The sequence below is a fragment of the Scylla paramamosain genome, chromosome 4 (genome assembly GCF_035594125.1).
Source record: "Scylla paramamosain isolate STU-SP2022 chromosome 4, ASM3559412v1, whole genome shotgun sequence".
In the NCBI taxonomy this organism is placed as follows: domain Eukaryota; kingdom Metazoa; phylum Arthropoda; class Malacostraca; order Decapoda; family Portunidae; genus Scylla; species Scylla paramamosain.
The window spans coordinates 35,738,120-35,757,026 of NC_087154.1; the positions used below are offsets into that span (position 1 = coordinate 35,738,120).

Sequence of the window (18,907 nt, forward strand, 5' to 3'; positions counted from 1 at the left end):
TGCTCATTACTCAAATGGAAAGTAAAAATTCAAGAAATTAATTTTAGGACAGAGAAAATGCATTCATTCAAGCTTTGTAAAATTCAAGAAATTAATTTTAGGACAGAGAAAATGCATTCATTCAAGCTTTGTAAAAAAAAAAAAATAATGTTGAAGTGTTCCTTAACAGCAAGCATCCGCCATCAGTCTACACCTTTAACGTTATGATGGTAAAACTGTTTTGGAAGGAGGTGTGTGAAGAGCTGTACCTGCACTTTATTAACGTAAAATATGTACCTAAATATGTTGCTAGATTTCGTTGAGCTTTTGAATTTAACACTGCATCTTGTTTCTTTTTCATATGTCTGTTCTTTTATTTCAAAGATGCACAAAATGCATTCTCAAGGTCATTGTTTCAGAATACATAGCTGACACCTACTTATCTATTAGTTATACATAACCATGAACAAAAAAGCATCTAATTTATGTACGGTATTTTCCATATTCAATGTATTTTCAAGATTACTTTATGGCGAATGAGCTCGTGTAATAGAAAATACAAAAGTAGTTGTATAGTGAAACAATCTCTCTCTCTCTCTCTCTCTCTCTCTCTCTCTCTCTCTCTCTCTCATTACCTGATGGGTGCGTGTTCCTCTCGAAGTGGGAGTTGAGCACCTCGAGGGCCTGCGGGGTGAAGCTGGTGCGTCGCTTCCTCTTCTTGGTGGGCTCGTTCCCCATGAACTCCGTCAAGGTGTGCTGGCCATTCTTGTACCTATAAGGGGAGGGGGGAGGCAGCGCTCAGTGGACGGGCGGGTGAAGATATATCAGCAGGATTTTAAACATGTAGGGAATCGCAGAGACTCATGGAAGTAAACTGTAGCTCAAGGGATTTTAATACGACTTGCTGAAGGTCCTTTAGATGGATTAAGGAGAATCATCACAATATCAAGTGTGGGTGGAAAGGCAATTCGGTAATTCTGTGGCAGCCGCTGCAACTTGAGGGAATCTGGGAGACTTCTCAAATAGTAAATGACGTTCATAAGTATAGGAAGGCTTGTGCTTTTTCTTTTTCCTTTTTTAATAAATGTTTATGGACACTTAGATGTTATTTAGATAATGTGATAGAGTGACATGCTCTGCAAACTATCTGACACAGTACAACAAATGAGGTTTGGAAAAATAATGATATGAAAAAAAAAAATAATAAGAATAAAACAGATGCTCGGCTGGCGTCCGTCCGGCGGCACTTGGACATGATTGCTGTTGATATTGGGACACATTAGAATAAAACAACAATAAGAAATGTGTTCTGGCATAAGCAGCACCTTGGGGTCTCAGTGTCAAGTGACGGCCTTTCGCAACCAGCCGAGCCTCCGCACTTAGCATTCCCACACTCCCCGCCCCGCCCGTCCCGCCCCGCCCCGCCTGCAAGCCACCCAGACCAGCCGGATCTTAGCTGTCTTATGCGTCTCGCTGTCACTGTTTCAAAAGTTTAGGTTTCGAGGATGACTGTCGTGCGGCGCGACTCCCGAGTATGGGTGCGCGGGCCGAGCTCCACTCCGGTGCTGTGCCAGATGCGCGTAATTCACCGTAGCTACGAAATTATTAGCGAGTTCTCCTTCTGGTGATCTGATTTTCTTCTCATTTTCTTGATTCTCAGCCTCAGTACTGTCCAGCACCTACTTAGGGGAGCCTCCTGCACACACGAGCCTCTGCAAGACCCAACTTGCAAGAGTGAAGCAACAAAACAATACTGTGGAGGAAAATACAAACCTCTGAGCAAAAACACCTCGCTGTGCTGACGCGGTTCTGGTCACGCTCATCTATGTAGAGGGACAACTCGCTATATTTCTCGCAGTTCAAGGATCTCGCACCACACCGGCGCTCGAGACTCTGTGGTCATGGCGAGAGCGGGAAGTCCATTGTGTTTGCCTCATTTAACATGCGTGGCCCGAAATGTTCTCGTCTTCTTTTCTATTTTTTTTTTTTTTATTTTTATTATGCCATCATGTGATCTTCAAAATTAAGTCGAATTATTTAATGACAATGAAAATTTGGTGACTGCAGTAAAACAAATGCAACACGGATTTTGAGAACAAAAAAATAGTATGGCAAACAAATTATGAATACAGTCCCAAGCGTGCAACAAATAAAGAAATCCGACAGCTTTCCTAAACCTCGCAGCGGTTCTTCCGCAGCCCAGCGCCAGGCCAGCGCCGCTATTTCCACCGCGTGACCGGGATCCCGCCGAGACGTCCACCTCCAGCGCTGGTTCCCCGTGAGATTCTAGAGCATATCCAAGAGCAAAAAACTCATTCTTTTGCCTGTGAATGATAATGATCATATGTGCTTTAGAATGTCACGGCACACAAGGGGACAGCGAGCGGGAGGCTTACCTGAGGCTCCTAATGGCAAGGTCTCGCCATCCTAACTAGGCCGGGAGGTGATAAATAATTGGTATGTAATGAATTCATGGTGATTTAGTTTTCATTCCATGTTGAGAACGTAATTGGACAATCGATATCTAGTTCTGGTTTGCGTGGACTTGATGGAGGCGGCGAGATAGAGCACCGGAAGGAGCCAGCGACGCGTCTTACCGTGACCCGTGACGACGAGGACAAATACAGCAAATACTTAGCCGCGCATCCGGAGACGCATGTCATGTGGGGAGGAACAATTGCATGTCCTTCTTTTCTCAGTGCGGGAGGCCGACAGTCAATGCCACCAGTGTGTGTGACCGCGATCCCTCGGTGCTGGGCTTAGAGTGACACCCTCCCTGCCCTCCCCAGGCGTCATGTGCACCCCCTTGGGCGCAGCTCAAGCCTCCCTGAGGATCGTATAGCGTAACCAGAGTGGCGAGTGGTTTACCTGTCCTCCGCTTCCTGCATCCATCGCTCTAGAACTGGCTTGATCTTTTGAGCACTTTTTGGAGTGATGTCTAGTTTTTCAAACCTAAAACGAGAAAATAGAGCTCGTCAATTGCTTAGTATGGCTTCGTTATCTTTATTTTTTGTTTGTTGTTTTTTTTTGCTGCTATTCTAACTTAGAAAAGAGCTTGGTGACAGAGCACCACATACTCTACTGGTCACAATCTACAAGAATTTTTTTTTGGTTAGTTGCAGTTATGCATGTGGGCTATATGAGCAACGGAGGGTGAAGCATTATTGTCACGTGAAAGGGTCTTGCATACACGGTAGCGTAATAAGACCACCACCCATTAGTAGCCCAAGTCTTATGTAAGGCTTTGCCAATGTTGACGTGAGGACGTATAAGGCTTCCCAGCTCGCCACCCTAGTCAAAGCTCCCTCAGCTTGGAATTCTCCGGATTTTTGTGTCGTTTAACATCTTTTGGTCAGGTCTTCAGTATTAGGGCATTATGACTTGCACATCAACACCGAAGAGGAACATGCGACCATCGGTTTGGTTGAGGAACGAAAGACAGGACATCAGAAAGAGTAATGTTAGTAATATGAGTTTTAGCATGTTAATATTGGAGACACATGAACAACATATAAAATTCAAATCCAAACCAGAAGCAAATATTGAATTTAGTGGAGTCCCAGTGACTAGGGTAGCAAGAGCTGCACCCTCCGCACCAAAACACACAATGGTTTGATTATCAGCTACTTGCAACATTCAACAACAACAGGCTGGTATGCAACAAGACCTGGCATGAAAAGTGGAGTCTTGGCGGGACCTTAACAGTCCGCATCATGATACAAAATTAATTACCATCCTTGATCACAACGATCAGCCTAATGAATTGAACAGACTAGCAACATTGGTGACCCAATGTGGTGACGGCAAGTGAGATTTGGCTGAATGAAATAATTATCGGGTCGTGGCAATTCTGTTCGGTCTGTCAGTAAACTCATTATCATTTTCTTGTGTGTTTCGGTTAGACATTTAAAATCTGAGCCCAGGAAAGATTCCTAAAGGACGGAACACATGCATGAACGAAGTTGTTTATAAAAATACAGTTCAACAGTTCAAAGGCTACTGTAGGAGCATAAGAAAACTTCATTTTTCAGAGGGGACAAACTACCATAAGTAATATGTACAGGAAAAAAGGAGCATACAAGTAAGCATAACAACTACACTAAATAAAATATCAAGATATGGTGAGCCACCGTGTGAACAGTTACATTAATAAATATCAAAAAATGCAAGAATAAAAAAAAAAAAACATAGTAATATCATGAATGGAAAAAACATGAAAAATACACTAAAAATCAACATATATCAAAGCCAGAAAAAAAAAAAAGATTGAACAAAGAAAATACACTTGAATCTTTACACTACAACATCACATGCGACACGAGAGATGAAGAAGACTCATCCAGAGGACAGAAGAAGAGCCTCCTGCCTTGCTGGTGCCTGGGGAAGGCGCAGCAGGGGGAGGGAGGCTCGAGAGAGAGAGAGAGAGAGAGAGAGAGAGAGAGAGAGAGAGAGAGAGAGAGAGAGAGAGAGAGAGAGAGAGAGAGAGAGAGAGAAATGATGGGAAGGAGGAAAAGGGTACCTACCTGCAGATGGCGGACTGGGAGTAGGCGGGCCCCTCGGTGATGCTCAGAGCCTGCCCCACCTGAGTCTGGGTCAGGCCCATAGACAGTCTGCGGATCTTAAAGGCCTTGGCGAACTCCTTGATCTCGTCCAGATTGACACCGTCCACCAGGTTGCCCGTCGACTGGCTGATGGTGGGCTGGTCTGTGGGTGAGCGAGGGGGCCTGTTAACGCCACAGCCAGCGTGGGGCAGCAGGACTAATGGGAGAGAGAAACGAAACATAGATCACCGGAACACATACAAACAAACACACACACACACACACACACACACACACACACACACACACACACACACACACACACACACACACACACACACACACACAAACACACACACACACAAACACACACACACACACACTTAGCCAAGCCACGTTAGGTAAACAGACACAAACACACAAACACACACACACACACACACACACACACACACACACACACACACACACACACACACACACACACACACACATCCACAAAATATATATTTAAAAGAAGAAAACGTAAATAAAATGAAAATATAGATAAAATTATGGAAATAGTGAAATTATAGAGAAAATTATATATGCTGGATGGGGCACAGCGAGGAAACACGAATAAAAATAATGATAGTAATAATAATAATAATAATAATAATAATAATAATAATAATAATAATAATAATAATAATAATAATAATAAAATAATAATAATAATAATAATAACAGTCTTCATTTACCAAACTATGAAGGGTGAAGTGGAGTAAAGGAGAGAAGGAGGGAATAAATGAATCAATAAATAAAATAATGAAGGAATGAATGAAGGAAGGAAGGAAGAGAGACATGGCCACTACTCACTGTGGTTGTCGAGGAAGTCTGGAGAGTAACGGGCGGAGGGCGGCGGGGGCGGGGCGGGATAGTGGCCGCCCAATCTGCCGCCCAAACCTCCGACAGGATCCGCTGAAACAGAAAAAAAAAAGGAGTTACACACACACACACACACACACACACACACACACACACACACACACACAGAGTAAGGTATTTTTCTTATAATTTTATCTTTACATACTTTATAAGCGTTATCTTCGCCTTATGTAATGAATAGTAGCAACTTCGTCTTATTTCTGTTTTATCTATTCATTTATCATTTTTCTTTCGATACAGAGCTTTCTACGTATAGACCCCACTGACTTATTGTACCTTCACTTTTGTTCTGTTTTCTTATGAGCTTTACTGACAAACTGCAGTAGATGAGGCGACTGTAGGTAAATGTTATGGTCAAGGCTTCACGTTTCTGATATCCCGTCGACTTCCATTTGGAATTACATGCAACATCAATTACTTTTGAGCTCACTGTCTGCAAAATGTAAGTAAGTGAGAACGAAAACATGTGAGGGATTTCCCAGATCTTCATATCAAAGTTTAATCTTTGTAATTGCCAGTAATATTTCCAATTTCCTTTCCAGAATGTATGAGACAATATTATTTTCTTTTCGAGCTCAGATTTATAAATTTCAAAGATGGTTTGATAACGAGAAAGTGGTTGGGGGGGAGGGGGTTCTCTAGAATCATCTCGTTAGAACCCAACCTTTTCTGATTGCCAGTAATGCTTAGCTCAATGAAAAATTCGATTTTCCCCCGCATGTGCTGCCCTTAGGGTCTGTCCTTGCATTGGTTTTGTTTACGCGGATTAAGCCACGGGCGTTCCGGGTCACAGCGTTAGCCTTCCATCGACGGGGGCGCCGCTATCTGCCTGCCTGGCTGCCGCGTGCTCCTTCCTTTGCTGCTCGAGTCTATTTTATCAGAAGGAAGATTTCTGGGCAACGCGACGGAATGGAAAGGGAGAGGACAAAAGGGTGGAACAGGAGGGGAGAGGACAACAGAATGGAAGAGAAGGGGAGAGGAAAAGGCGATGAAAAGGAGGGGCGAGGACAACAGAATGGAAGAGGAGGGAAGAGGGAAAGGCGATGAAACAAGAGGGAAGAGGAGAAGGCGATGAAACAGAAGAGAAGAAGAGAAGGCAATGAAACGGGAGGGAAGAGGAGAATGCGATGAAACAGGAGGGGAGAGGAGAAGGCGATGAAACCGTGGGGAGAGGAAGCGGTGAAACATGAGAGAAGAGGAGGCGATGAAACAGGAAGGAACAAGAGACGGTGATGAAAGAGGAGAGGAGAGGAGAAGACGATGAAACAGGAGAGGAGAGAGGAGAAGGCGATGAAACAGGAGAGGAGAGGACAAAACGATGAAACAGAAGAGACGACGACAACATGACAGAACAGAAGACAACACGACAGAAAAAAAAAAAAAAAAGAACGGCGGCATTTTGAAATACCACGAAACAGGAGGAGAACACGCCAGGACACGGAACAGAACAGGTAACATCGAGGAAAGCACCACACGAGGAGGAGGAGGAGGAGGGGGGGGGGCGTGTGGCGGGACCCAAGCTGCCCACATCTTGGAATAATAATAAAAAAAAAAAAAAGAAAAAGTAACGTTGGAAATGGCGCGCGGTAACTCAACAATAAGCTGGATTATAAAATCTAAGCATCTCGTTTGTATAATTCAGAGGGGGAGGAGGAAGGGGGAACAACCTCACCTGCAATAGGGAGGAGGAAGGAGAGAAGTGGGGGAGGAACCAACTAACTTGCAATATGGGGAGGGGAGGAAGGTGGGGCGAAGTCACCTGTGAAGGGAAGGGCGAGGGGGAGAATGAAGGGAAGTTCATTCCTCTAACTGGAAAAGGAGGAAGGGAAAGGGAACTAAACTGCAGCAGGTGGAGGGTGAAGGAGCCTGGTTAGTTTACAGGCATGAGGAGGAAGAGGAGGAGGAGATCAAAGGAATACAAACAAAGAACAAACAATAATAGATTTGTTAGTCCTTACAAGACTTTTTAAATTATGAAACATCAGATGATAAAGTTGAAGGAGGAAGAAAAGGAGGAGGAGGAGGAGGAGGAGGAGGAGGAGGAGGAGGAGGAGGAGGAGAGCAAGTGACTCACCAGTGACGGGCGAGGAAAGTGGCAGTGGCAACTTGGGTTTGGAGTCGTTGGCCAAAGTGTTGTTGTTGTTATTATTATTACTACTGTTGTTGTTGTTGTTGTTGTGGATTTGGTGAGCGTGGAACAGGGAGGGCGGAAGGCCGGCGAGACCCAGGAGGGGATGAGGGGCGGCCCCGGTAGAGGACGAGGACGAGGACGAGGAGGAGTTGGGAGCGGAGGTGGTGGGCAGCGGAGAGGTGTTGGTGGAACCTGAGGAGAGAAAAGAGAACCATGAACCTCGTCACGTCAACGTTATGGCAACAACAAGACACACGAGGAAGGAAGGGAAGTTTATGAAGTTTGTGATGTATATCCCCGTTAGAACAGAAGCAATAATGATAATAACCTAGGAAGTGGAGCTGTTACATTACTATTATAACAAAACAACAAGTCTGGAAAAAAAAAGGAAGAGGAAGAAAAACGATTTAATTCATCACGTTTCTGCTGTGACAACCACAACAATAATAACAAACAACCTGAGCAAAAAAAGAGAAATCATAAAAAATCGCTGCAAAACACTAATGAAAATAAAACAGCAATAAGAAACATAAGTCAAGATTCCTAATCCAAACGACCCTCAGTGACACGACCACCTCCCTTTCCTGTGCTTTCTAGACCGCAAACAAACACAGATCATCCATCCTCATTACTCCTCTCTCTCTCTCTCTCTCTCTCTTTCTTGCTTGCTCCCTTCCATTCACTCACTCACTTCCCTTCACCGCCACTGACTGACCTTCCCCTTAACACGCGCGCCGCTCACACCCGCTCTCCTGAAGCTGTTTAATGAGGCAAATAAAGATGAGAGGCTTGACCTGGTTATTGCAGAACGTACCGGGAGAGAAAAGATGAAAAAAAAAAATTAATGCGAGAGAGAGAGAGAGAGAGAGAGAGAGAGAGAGAGAGAGAGAGAGAGAGGAGAGAGAGAGAGAGAGAGAGAGAGAGAGAGAGGAGAGAGAGAGAGAGAGAGAGAGAGAGAGAGTAGAGTAGAGTTTGCAGTGAAGTCTGATTATGTATTGACAAGCCTCGGCTGTTCTATCTCTTGTTTTACTTTGTCTCTGGGAATACGCGAGTCAGGGCCCGGAATATGATAATGCGAGTACCAGGGAGCGAGGGTTTAAGAAGGTAATGGATGAGTGTATTTGTGATATTTGTGCAGCTGTCGTGGAAATGAGACAACTTACTGCTTACTTGTGCATAATTTTGAGGATTAGAGTCAGACAGAGAGAGAGAGAGAGAGAGAGAGAGAGAGAGAGAGAGAGAGAGAGAGAGAGAGAGAGAGAGAGAGAGCATTTCTAGTCCAGCCGGCACAAAACACGGGCGGCGGAAGGTAAGTACACAATGTTTCCCGCCGCAACTGAGGTTTGTTTCCTGACCCACGTGTTGGCTCAGTGTCAGTCATGTGCCTCCTCCATCACCTGCCGCCCCTCCAGTGCCACACTCCTCCCCTACCTCTCTTCCCCTTCTTTTTCCTTTCCTGTTTTCTTACTTCAGTCACTCTTCCTCTTTACTCCTCATTCTTCTACTTCTCATCCCTTTTATCTTGTTACTCTTTCTCCTCTTACTCTTCCTCCTCCTCCGTTTTCCTTTTCTCTTTTCATATTTCAGGGCCAGATTCCTTCCTTCCTTCCTTCCTTCTCCTCCTTATTCCTTTCGTTTTCTCTTACTCATTGGCTATGTTCTTTCCCTACTCTTCCGCCTTCCTTTTCCTTTTCTTCTTTTTCTTCTCCAGGGACACACTTCTTTGTCTTCCTCTTCCTCCTTTTCCCTTCCCTCTATTCTTACTCCAGAGCCGCATTCCCCCCTTACTCTTCCTTCTCTTCTTTCCCTTTCTTTCATCTCTCTCTACCTGCCTTCCATTCCCTCAGCATCTGCCATTCGCCTTCCTTCCCTCCTTCCCTCCATACTTTCCGTTCAGTCCCCGGGAATGTTACTGGCTACTGTCATAATTGAATATACAGTCATGCGATATTTCGCTTTCAATTGTAATGATAATAGTAATGAAGAAAACCTTTAAATACGATCAGCGAACAATAGCCATGTGAGGTGAAAAAAAAGGTTATCAATTGCTATTATAAATAAATATATGATTACGCGATTTTCACTTTTTAACAATAATGATAATGAAGAAAGCTTTTAATAATATATATATATATATATATATATATATATATATATATATATATATATATATATATATATATATATATATATATATATATATATATATATATATATATATATATATATATATATATATATATATATATATACACATACAGTATATACGTACTATTAATGAACAATAGTTATGCGGCGGGAGGGGGTAAAAAAAAGTTAGCGTGCCAGATTATGTAACTAATACTGCCGACTCGTATTATATCACCAACCAGCGCTAACTTGTGATGCTAATGCTACTACAGCACCTCGCGGGCTTCAGATTTACATACCACCCGCTTGTCAACACTGGTAAAAAAATGGAAAAACTTACTCATTTAACATAAAACAATAATAGGTAAAATATTAATAGTTAGTACGAGAGAATGGTGGAAAAATAATAAAAGGAGAGCTAATGTAGGCATTTGAGAGAGAGAGAGAGAGAGAGAGAGAGAGAGAGAGAGAGAGAGAGAGAGAGAGAGAGAGAGAGAGAGAGAGAGAGAGAGAGAGAGAGAGAGAGAGAGAGAGTTATATTACCCACCCACAAAAAAAAAGAAAAGAAAAGATGGAAAAAAGGCGTAATAAACAGTGCTATAACAAGTATCCCAACAGAAAGCAAGCGCCCACCTGGCTGCTGCGGGTGCGGGCCAGGCTGCTGCAGGTGGTGGAGGGGCACCAGAGGGTTGACCAGCGAGGAGGCGCCCACACCGCCCACCGCGCCCACGCCTCCGGCCTGCCCGAGGGGGATGGTCAGGATGGGCTGCACTGCGATGCCTGTGCCGGACAAAAATGAGGGAAAAAAACTATAAATACATATAACTTGCTTTCATAATCACGTGCATCGAATTACAATCATGTGTATGACACTGGATACCACAATGGTGTTAAATGCAAGGACATTATTACCGGGACGGGGACGGGAGGGGAATGGGGGCGTGGAGGGGGAGGGTTGGCCTGTGGTGGAGGTGGGTAGTGGGGTGCGGGACGATGAGAGGTGTGGGGACCCTACAGGGAGGGGAAGAGGGGAAGAGAAGGAAGCGTTGAGTGAGGGAGGGAAGGGTCAAGGATCACACAAGGCAAGCAAGAAAGTGGCACCGACCCTGCGAGGTGGGCACGAGCAGCTGGGCGCCCTGCACGCCCTGGGTCATGTGCCCGGAGGTGAGCACCATCTGGGGCACGTTAGGGGCGTTGTTGGCCGCCGCGTTGTTGTTGATGCCGCCAGGGGGAGGGGGCGCTGCGGCCGCTGTCGCCGCCGCCGCCGCTGTTGCCGCCGCTGCCGCTGCCGCTGCAGCTGTGAAAAGGCAAGGAATATTTATTATGAGAGATGAAGAGCGACGCCTGAGCCGCCACACTCGCCTGGCAGCGAGACACAAAACTCCCTGACCGCTAATACTCGTAATGCTCTCAAACACGCACTCAGTCCGAGTGCAGGAAACTAATACTGAATATTCAAACTTTTTATTTCCGAAAACTATTAATATCAATCAGAAAATACTGGATGGGCAGTGAATGTTTTAGACGTGAGTGCCACGAGGAGGCCCAGGCGGCCCCGGGGCAGGTCACGTGCTAACCCGCGCGAGGTCAGACAACAGCGGGCTTTTATCAAATTTATTGCTCGTGCCAAGAAGAATGACTCGTGCGGGGGAAACTAATTACCTTACAGTTTACGAGCGTGGCTTCGCTGCATAATATGTTAAGTAGTAATAGTGATTATATACAGGTCTTGGCAGGGAAGGTATTTTACGTGTACTCAGCAGGTAATCAGGACCATAAAAGCGCAATTTGCATCGATTAACCACAGATATTACGATTACCTGTCTCGTTACTCATTATGCGCCGGATTCTTGCTTTGATAACCCGGGCGCGGAGGCTCACCTGGGTGTTGCTGCGCCAGGTGTGGGTGCAGCAGGGAGCCCACGGAGGGGACGCCCAGGCCGCCCTGCAGCCCGGCTAGCGCGGCCATCTGCGTCTGCAGGTTCTGCTGCAGGTTGTGGAAGTTCTGCAGGTTGTGTAGATTGTGGAGGTTGTGGAGGCCGTGGATGGCGTGGTGGAGGCTGGCCAGCCCGGAGCCCGGACTGGAGGCGCCGTGGCCGGGAGCCATGGTGGGGGAGGGCGAGATGGCCGTCGGGGGCGAGGGGGGCGGAGACACCCCACCTGCTGGGGAGAGAAACACAGGTTAGTGCAGCCGAGGGGCGGGACTCATTAGGTGCGGGAAGAATGTGTGCACGCGGCGGCCGAACACAAGGGACAGGAAGGCATTACGGCAAATACTTGTAATGTTGTAATGGCCGTGAAACTGGTTTGTGGCAATAAATTCCTCAAGCACCGCATTCCGAGCCACTTCATTCCACTCACTTAGTACTTCTTTATTGACTCACATCGTGCTCTCTCTCTCTCTCTCTCTCTCTCTCTCTCTCTCTCTCTCTCTCTCTTATCTCTGCCAATTTAGCTTCACTTGGCCATCATGCTCTCACCTCAAGCGCACCTTAACATTCTCCTCCCTCAGTACCATTGCTTGCTTTCTTCCCTACGCCATTCTTCTATTCCTGCTCCCCCCGGCCCTCGTTCCCTCCCTCACTCCGAGAAGGACGCCAAGCCAATTATATACCAGACCATAATGACTGTAATGCTGGTGATTATGATGATAATGATGGTGGTAATGACGGCTGCAGCGACGGTGACAGGTTGGGGTGTGTGTGTGGCGGTCATGTTGCGGGGCGAGGAAGGTAGGTAAAGGTAGGTAGTAGAACACTGGGCTGAGTGAGGGAAGGGAAGGAACAAGACGAGTATGGAATGTAAGGGGGAAGAGAAGGTAATGTTATAGTGGATGTTTGCTGTGGTAGTAGGTAGTGGCTGTGATAAGGAAGGAATGGAAGCAACAAGAGGAATAGGGAATGAAAGGGAGGAGAAGAGAAGGTAAGCTGGGCTAACGAAGACAAGGAACAAATACGAGTAAAGAATTAAAGGGAGAAGAAGAGAAGGTACAAGAATGATGTTATGGTGAGTTTGTGAGGTTGAGGATGGCTATCAAACAAACCGATTCAACATCTACATTCGCCTAACATTGGAGAGGAGGAAAGAGCGGATGAAAAAAAAAAGACTAAATATTTAATACAGGAATAATATAATACTCCTATTTATCACTAAAAGGAAGACAAACAGGTAGTACAGGGGTAAGGAAGGGAAAATAAGGGAATGAAAGGAAAGAGACGAGTGCAAAGGTAGAATGAGATAGATTAGGATTAAGGAAGGGAAGGAAAGGAATCAATAAGGCAGGGAGTGAAAGAGAAGAGTTTAGAGTAATGTAGAGTTAAGGAAGGCAAGGAATAGGATGAATAGATTAGGAAATAAGAGGAAGAAGAGAAGATAAGAGAAGGGAAGAGAAGAGAAGGGCACAAAGTTTCAAGTATTGAGAGGAAGTGAACGAGTAGAAAGCAATAGAAAAGAGAAAAAAAAAATAAAAACAAGTAAATTATAACAAAAGTATAAATCAAGAACGATGAAGAAAAGAAAAGAAAAGCGACTATATACTCGAAGAAGGAAAACTGAGAGCAAGTACCGATGACAACAACAGCAAACATGTGAGAAAAAATAATATAAAGATAGAAACTCCGTGCTTATTTAAAGTGTAAGGGCAGGGAATAAGGGAAGGAAAGGCGAATACATAAATAACAAAGAAAGAGACAAAAGGAAAATAATAATAGTTAATTTTTCGTATTTGTAGGAAGAAAACGAAGGAAGGTCAAGGGAATTTATAGCGAGGAGACAACTGGTTCAACTGTGGAAAAAATAGAAGGAAAAAAAAAAAGAAAAACTTGCTTCACACGGCAGGAAAAAAAGGATGATTGGCAAAACATTACAAAGGCAACACTAAAAATAGCGCAAAGCAACACGAAAATAAATAAAAACAGGTACTTGAGGCATTCGTGTACACACAAACAGGTAAAAAGCAAGAAAAAAAAAAAAAGGGTAAGGGAAAATGGCGCAGATGAGAGGACGAGAAAATGTGAAACTAGGAATTGAGGAGGACGAAAGAAAAAGGAACGTATGGTGAATTAAAGATATGATGACCTGCCGCTCTTCTCGCCCTAAAAAGACAAAGAAAACGAAACGAAAAGAAAACATATTTAAGGTGAGAAAAATTAGTACGCACTGGGAAGGAGGGAAGGAAGAAAGAAAGAAAGGAAGGAAGGAAGGAATGAAGGAGGAAAGGAGACATGAGCTGATAAATAATGCAAGAGAGAGAGAGAGAGAGAGAGAGAGAGAGAGAGAGAGAGAGAGAGAGAGAGAGAGAGAGAGAGAGAGAGAGAGAGAAAAGGGGTTTACAACAGTTCTCAGACCTATTATGAGAATTCAGGATCCTTTACCAGAGAGAGAGAGAGAGAGAGAGAGAGAGAGAGAGAGAGAGAGAGAGAGAGAGAGAGAGAGAGAGAGGACACGTTAGCTTGACCCATACAGCGAGTCCATCAGATAAACCCCATTCATTTCTCAGGAAGAACCGACCGACCGGGGTACAGACAGACTGGCCTTGCTGGGACGATCTGGGCTGGGCGAGGAACGAGGCAGGAGGAACGAGACACGAGGAACAAGACGTCGCAACGCCACAAGCTGTCCATGCCAACGAGGAGGAGCTAACGCAACGAATATCCAAAGAAAGGCATCTCGTTTTCACTTAATATATACTGACGGTGAAGTTAAGATCGCTATAACGCCTCAGTGTATCACTAGACTGCGTGGGAGAGGACAAAATGGTCGTACACTGCTTCATTTGGGGACTATCATTCATCTTTTCCTTCATTTTTGTGACTAGTAAGGCATTGTAAAGGAGGATAACAAGAATAACAACCGCAAAAAGCTTGAATCAAACAAAACATACAAACTTCGGTGGATCGTGTAATCTCCCCGAACCTTCAGTGAAAGACAACAACTCTTAGTGGGACAAGAGAAGGGAAAACAGTGACCACAAAAAAAAAAAAAAAAAAAAAACTAGAATCTAATAAACATACAAACTTAAGGACATCGTGAAAACTCCCTGAACCTTCAATGAAAGATCACAACTCTCCCTTCCTTCCTTTCTTCCTTCCTAAGTGGGCCAATAGAAGGGAAAACAGTGACCGCAAAAAAGGCATGAATCTAATCAATACACAAAATGAAGAGCATCGCGTGTCCTTCCCGCTATGCTGCGTCGCGCTGAGCTGTGCTGTGCTGTGCCGGGGAAGAGTTCATCAGTATTTGCCTTGTGTGTCAAACGCGATTTATCTTCCTGGGCAAAAACACTCCGAGCCGGGAATTCCTGTTGATCCCGAAGCCTTCCTCGTCCACCACCGCGCTAAAGGCCTCTCGGCTCTCCCTCCTTCATAATGTGTTGACCAGTGAGGTGTTTATGTGGCGACAGGCGATTGTGTCTCTCTCCCTCTCGCCTTCTCTCTCCCTCTCCCTCTCTCTTCAGTAATACGCTTTGCCCCCAATACCTCCGCCACTCACTTCCTGGTCAACACTCGGCCGCCACCCACACGGCACAAGCAGAATCAATAGTTTGTATATATATTATTCAGTGATATGCATGTTTCTAAAGGGCCACGATCGTGTGTGCGTGGATATGTTTGCCCTCTCTTCTCTTCTGTCTCTTTGTTATCTCCACCGCGTGTGTTATCTTAAGGTGTGTGTACGTGCGTGTGTGTAATGAGGGTTGTGATGCGTGGTAATGCATGAGTTAATGTAGAGGATTTCAGAGCTAAATCTTGTGTTTCCATTCGTCTTCTCTGTTATTTTAGCATCATAAGTTCCTGTTGTATTTTTTCCCCTATAATCTTGCCTTTGATACATGCACCAGTAGTATTAGCCGCTAAAAGCTTGTATTTCTCTTCCCTTCCGATGCTTTACTATAATCGCGCACTCCATTTTTTTCCTTAAGTTACAATCGTGCATTTCCTGTGTACACATCAGTAACACTAACCACGTACAACATTTCACGATCTAGAACAAGCACTTCCATTCCTTTTCTTTGATCATTTACTACCAACACGATCTCCAGATACGAATATTATTATTTTTTTCCCTATCAATATAATCTTGCAACTTGGTTTACTTATATATATATACCATTAACATTAAGTACGAGTAGCATTTCAGGATCTAGAGCAAGTATTTCCATTCCTTTTCTTTGATCATTTGCTAACTCTGCATTCTTTTTAAATACGAAAATTTTTTTTCCCTCTCAATATAACCCTGCAACTTGGTTTACTAATATATATCAGTAGCATTAAGTACGTTAATTACTGAGGTCATTAGATGGGGGTTAAATTGAGGTGAGGCTGCGTAGCGTTAGCCAGTTCAGCGGCACAAGAATGTTCAGACAGCGGCGAGGTGCATGCTAAATAACGCCGCTTTGCATACTTACCTAATTAACCTGGCCACTCTAAACTGCACTATATCATTTTTTAAGTATAAAGGTCGCGTATTCTTAAAAGCCTATGTGCGTACTGCTCTGTGTGTGTGTGTGTGTGTGCGTGTGTGTATGTGTGTGTGTATGTGTATGTGTGTACGGCTTTACGGCTACATATACGTACACAGCAGTAGAACCCTTCCTCCTCCACCAGCGGCTCCCCCCCCCACCTCTCTTCTCCTACCTCCAGTCTCCCGTGCCTTGCGATATAATGTATACTTGAGCATGCAAATAAGTAGTTCATACATTATCCCTCGTTATTATATATATGTGTATGTATGTATGTATGTATGCATGTATGTATGCATATATGTATGTATGTATGCGTGCTTGTTGCGATACTTTCCGTCGCTTGTGTGTGTGTCATTCCTCCGTTAATACAAAGGCTATCTGGTGTCTTATCTCTCTCTCTCTCTCTCTCTCTCTCTCTCTCTCTGTACCTGGGAATTTTTTGTATAATGATCGTATTAGCACGTTATGTATGCGTGGTAACTGTTTGTCTTGGTGACTGACTGCTTACTTGACTGACTGACTGACTGAATGACTGACACACACACACACACACACACACACACACACACACACACACACACACACACAGGTGCACCCTTCTCACCGCCATCTTCCCCATCTTCTCCTTTACCTACTCGAGCTGCACCCTATGTCATCACCCTTTCCCATCCTCCCTTGCTTTATACATCACCACCTCTCCTTGCCCTGCTCAGCCATGTCTTGGCTTTCACACCCGTCCTGCCTCTCCTTCCTTCCTTGCTTGCTGCTGCTCGCGAGGCTGAAATAAGTCTAATACATTGCCTTAAACAGTACCTCACCATAGCCACCATGATCACCGCCATCACCATAGTCACCACCAAGAGTACAGTGCCATAAGCAAGCATCATCAATGAGCTGCATCCATTCCCTGACATCACCATCATCACCACCACTACCACCACCACCACCATCACCTCCTCTTCCCTTCCTACATCCGAACAGGAAAAAAGGGAAATTAGGGGAAAAATCCAGGGGAGGGAAAACATTACCCTAACTAATATTTTTAGGGAACTTGGCCGCGGGGCAGAAGGGGTGTTGCTTCACACTGTAATTATTAATTAGGCGATTTGGTAATTAAAGTGAGGCGAGGCTGGGGTGGAAGCCATTAAGGCAGACAGGAGAGTATGGGTGTGGATGGGGAATGCGTGTGTGTGTGTGTGTGTGTGTGTGTGTGTGTGTGTGTGTGTGTGTGTGTGTGTGTGTGTGTGTGTGTGTGTGTGTGTGTGTGAATATTTCTTTCCTTCCTACCACTTGTAATGCTAAAAATAGTTTACTAGCAGTATTATGATGATTGTTATTTTCATTTTTCATTTACTACTGTTATTATTACTGTAAATAGCGGCGGCTGTAGAGGTGGTGGTGGTGGTGGTGGTGGTGGTGGTGGTGACGGACTCAGTACCAGTGAAGGAAACGATCAGCCAGAATTGAACGGCATTTACAGTAGATATGGCGGTGGGCAAGGCGGAGCGGCGACGATGGTGACGGCGGCGACGGCGTTGCGGGCGTGGGGCGGAGGCCGGGCGGGGTAAGACAGGGGACGTGGGTGGCGTAGCGTAGAAGCATGAAGCTACCGCCTCGTAGCAACGCCACAGTCGTCGTAACAACTTTTGCACCTAATTAGCGAGTGATGAAGCCATTTGTATGTGGCGCAAACCTTGTCCTAATCAGGCATCATCTTGAAACATTTCATGCACCCTAACTAGTCTCGCTGGATTACTGAAAATGCTACTAATTACTTAACAGTGTCGTGCTGTGACTAACGTCCAACCGGATGACAAAGCAAATTACGTTAATCATCCTGATTAGCTGCTTAACTCTACCTCTAAGTGCTTACTAAGTAATTAGCGGCCTAATGTGCATCACTGTTCTGTAATTAGCAGCAGCTGGGCCCGGGTTGTTATATCATTTTCCGTTCCTCCGTCACACGATGATCCATTTGCAATTAATTTCACCTGCTGACTCTCTTGCCGCGAAACAATCTTAGTGTGCTGGGAAAAATATGAGCTGGGTTGTACGTATGTATGTTGAACGGGGCAGGGTGGGACGAGACCAAGGGTACACACACACACACACACACACACATACACACACCAACACACACACACACACACACACACACACACACACGAGAGGGCGTCATGAAGCGCGGGGCGACAGCGAGGCTCGTCAGCGGAGCCTCAAATATTCATGCTGGTGCTCTAATTGTTTTACTGGAGGGCAAGAACCCGTCGGCAGCCAGGCTCTCGGGTCTCGCGGGTCTCTGGGGCTCATGGCGTGGCGGATGAATCATTCAGCGGGCACCGTCGTCAGCGTCATCTAGAATTCACATAATTCTTGCCTAATTAGCATACACGTGCAATTTTATTTAAGAAGATGCAATTATAGGTCATTATCCTCATGTCCATTACAGCGGCCGTGATGCATGCGAGCGTCGGGGTAATGACATAAGGCATGCTGGCCTGATGAATGTTTTAGTGAGTGGGCCGTCACGCACCCTCGCCCGCCCGCCCGTACTGTACCACCGCCCGCCCGCTGCACCGCCCGCCCTCGCGCTGCTGCTACTGCACACAGACGCACTTACTACCTAACTATATACCATCTTTCTCTCTCTCTCTCTCTCTCTCTCTCTACTAACGCACTCTACAAAAGCTCTCTCTCTCTCTCTCTCTCTCTCTCTCTCTCTCTCTCTCTCTCTCT

The 18,907-nt window shown here is 45.2% G+C and overlaps 1 protein-coding gene across 1 annotated transcript in view; it reads right to left on the minus strand.

The window, feature by feature from the left end:
• The window catches only part of LOC135100049 (POU domain, class 6, transcription factor 1-like), a 157,086-nt gene that overhangs the window by 5,154 nt on the left and 133,025 nt on the right, over window positions 1–18,907 (minus strand). Inside the window, exons 4-11 of the mRNA XM_064002921.1 lie at window positions 11,590–11,868; window positions 10,814–11,005; window positions 10,342–10,488; window positions 7,522–7,770; window positions 5,379–5,480; window positions 4,503–4,737; window positions 2,848–2,931; window positions 615–751 (exon numbers count right to left, since the gene is read on the minus strand). Coding sequence (XP_063858991.1) covers window positions 615–751; window positions 2,848–2,931; window positions 4,503–4,737; window positions 5,379–5,480; window positions 7,522–7,770; window positions 10,342–10,488; window positions 10,814–11,005; window positions 11,590–11,868 — 1,425 coding nt within the window. The remainder of the gene's footprint in view (window positions 1–614; window positions 752–2,847; window positions 2,932–4,502; window positions 4,738–5,378; window positions 5,481–7,521; window positions 7,771–10,341; window positions 10,489–10,813; window positions 11,006–11,589; window positions 11,869–18,907) is intronic.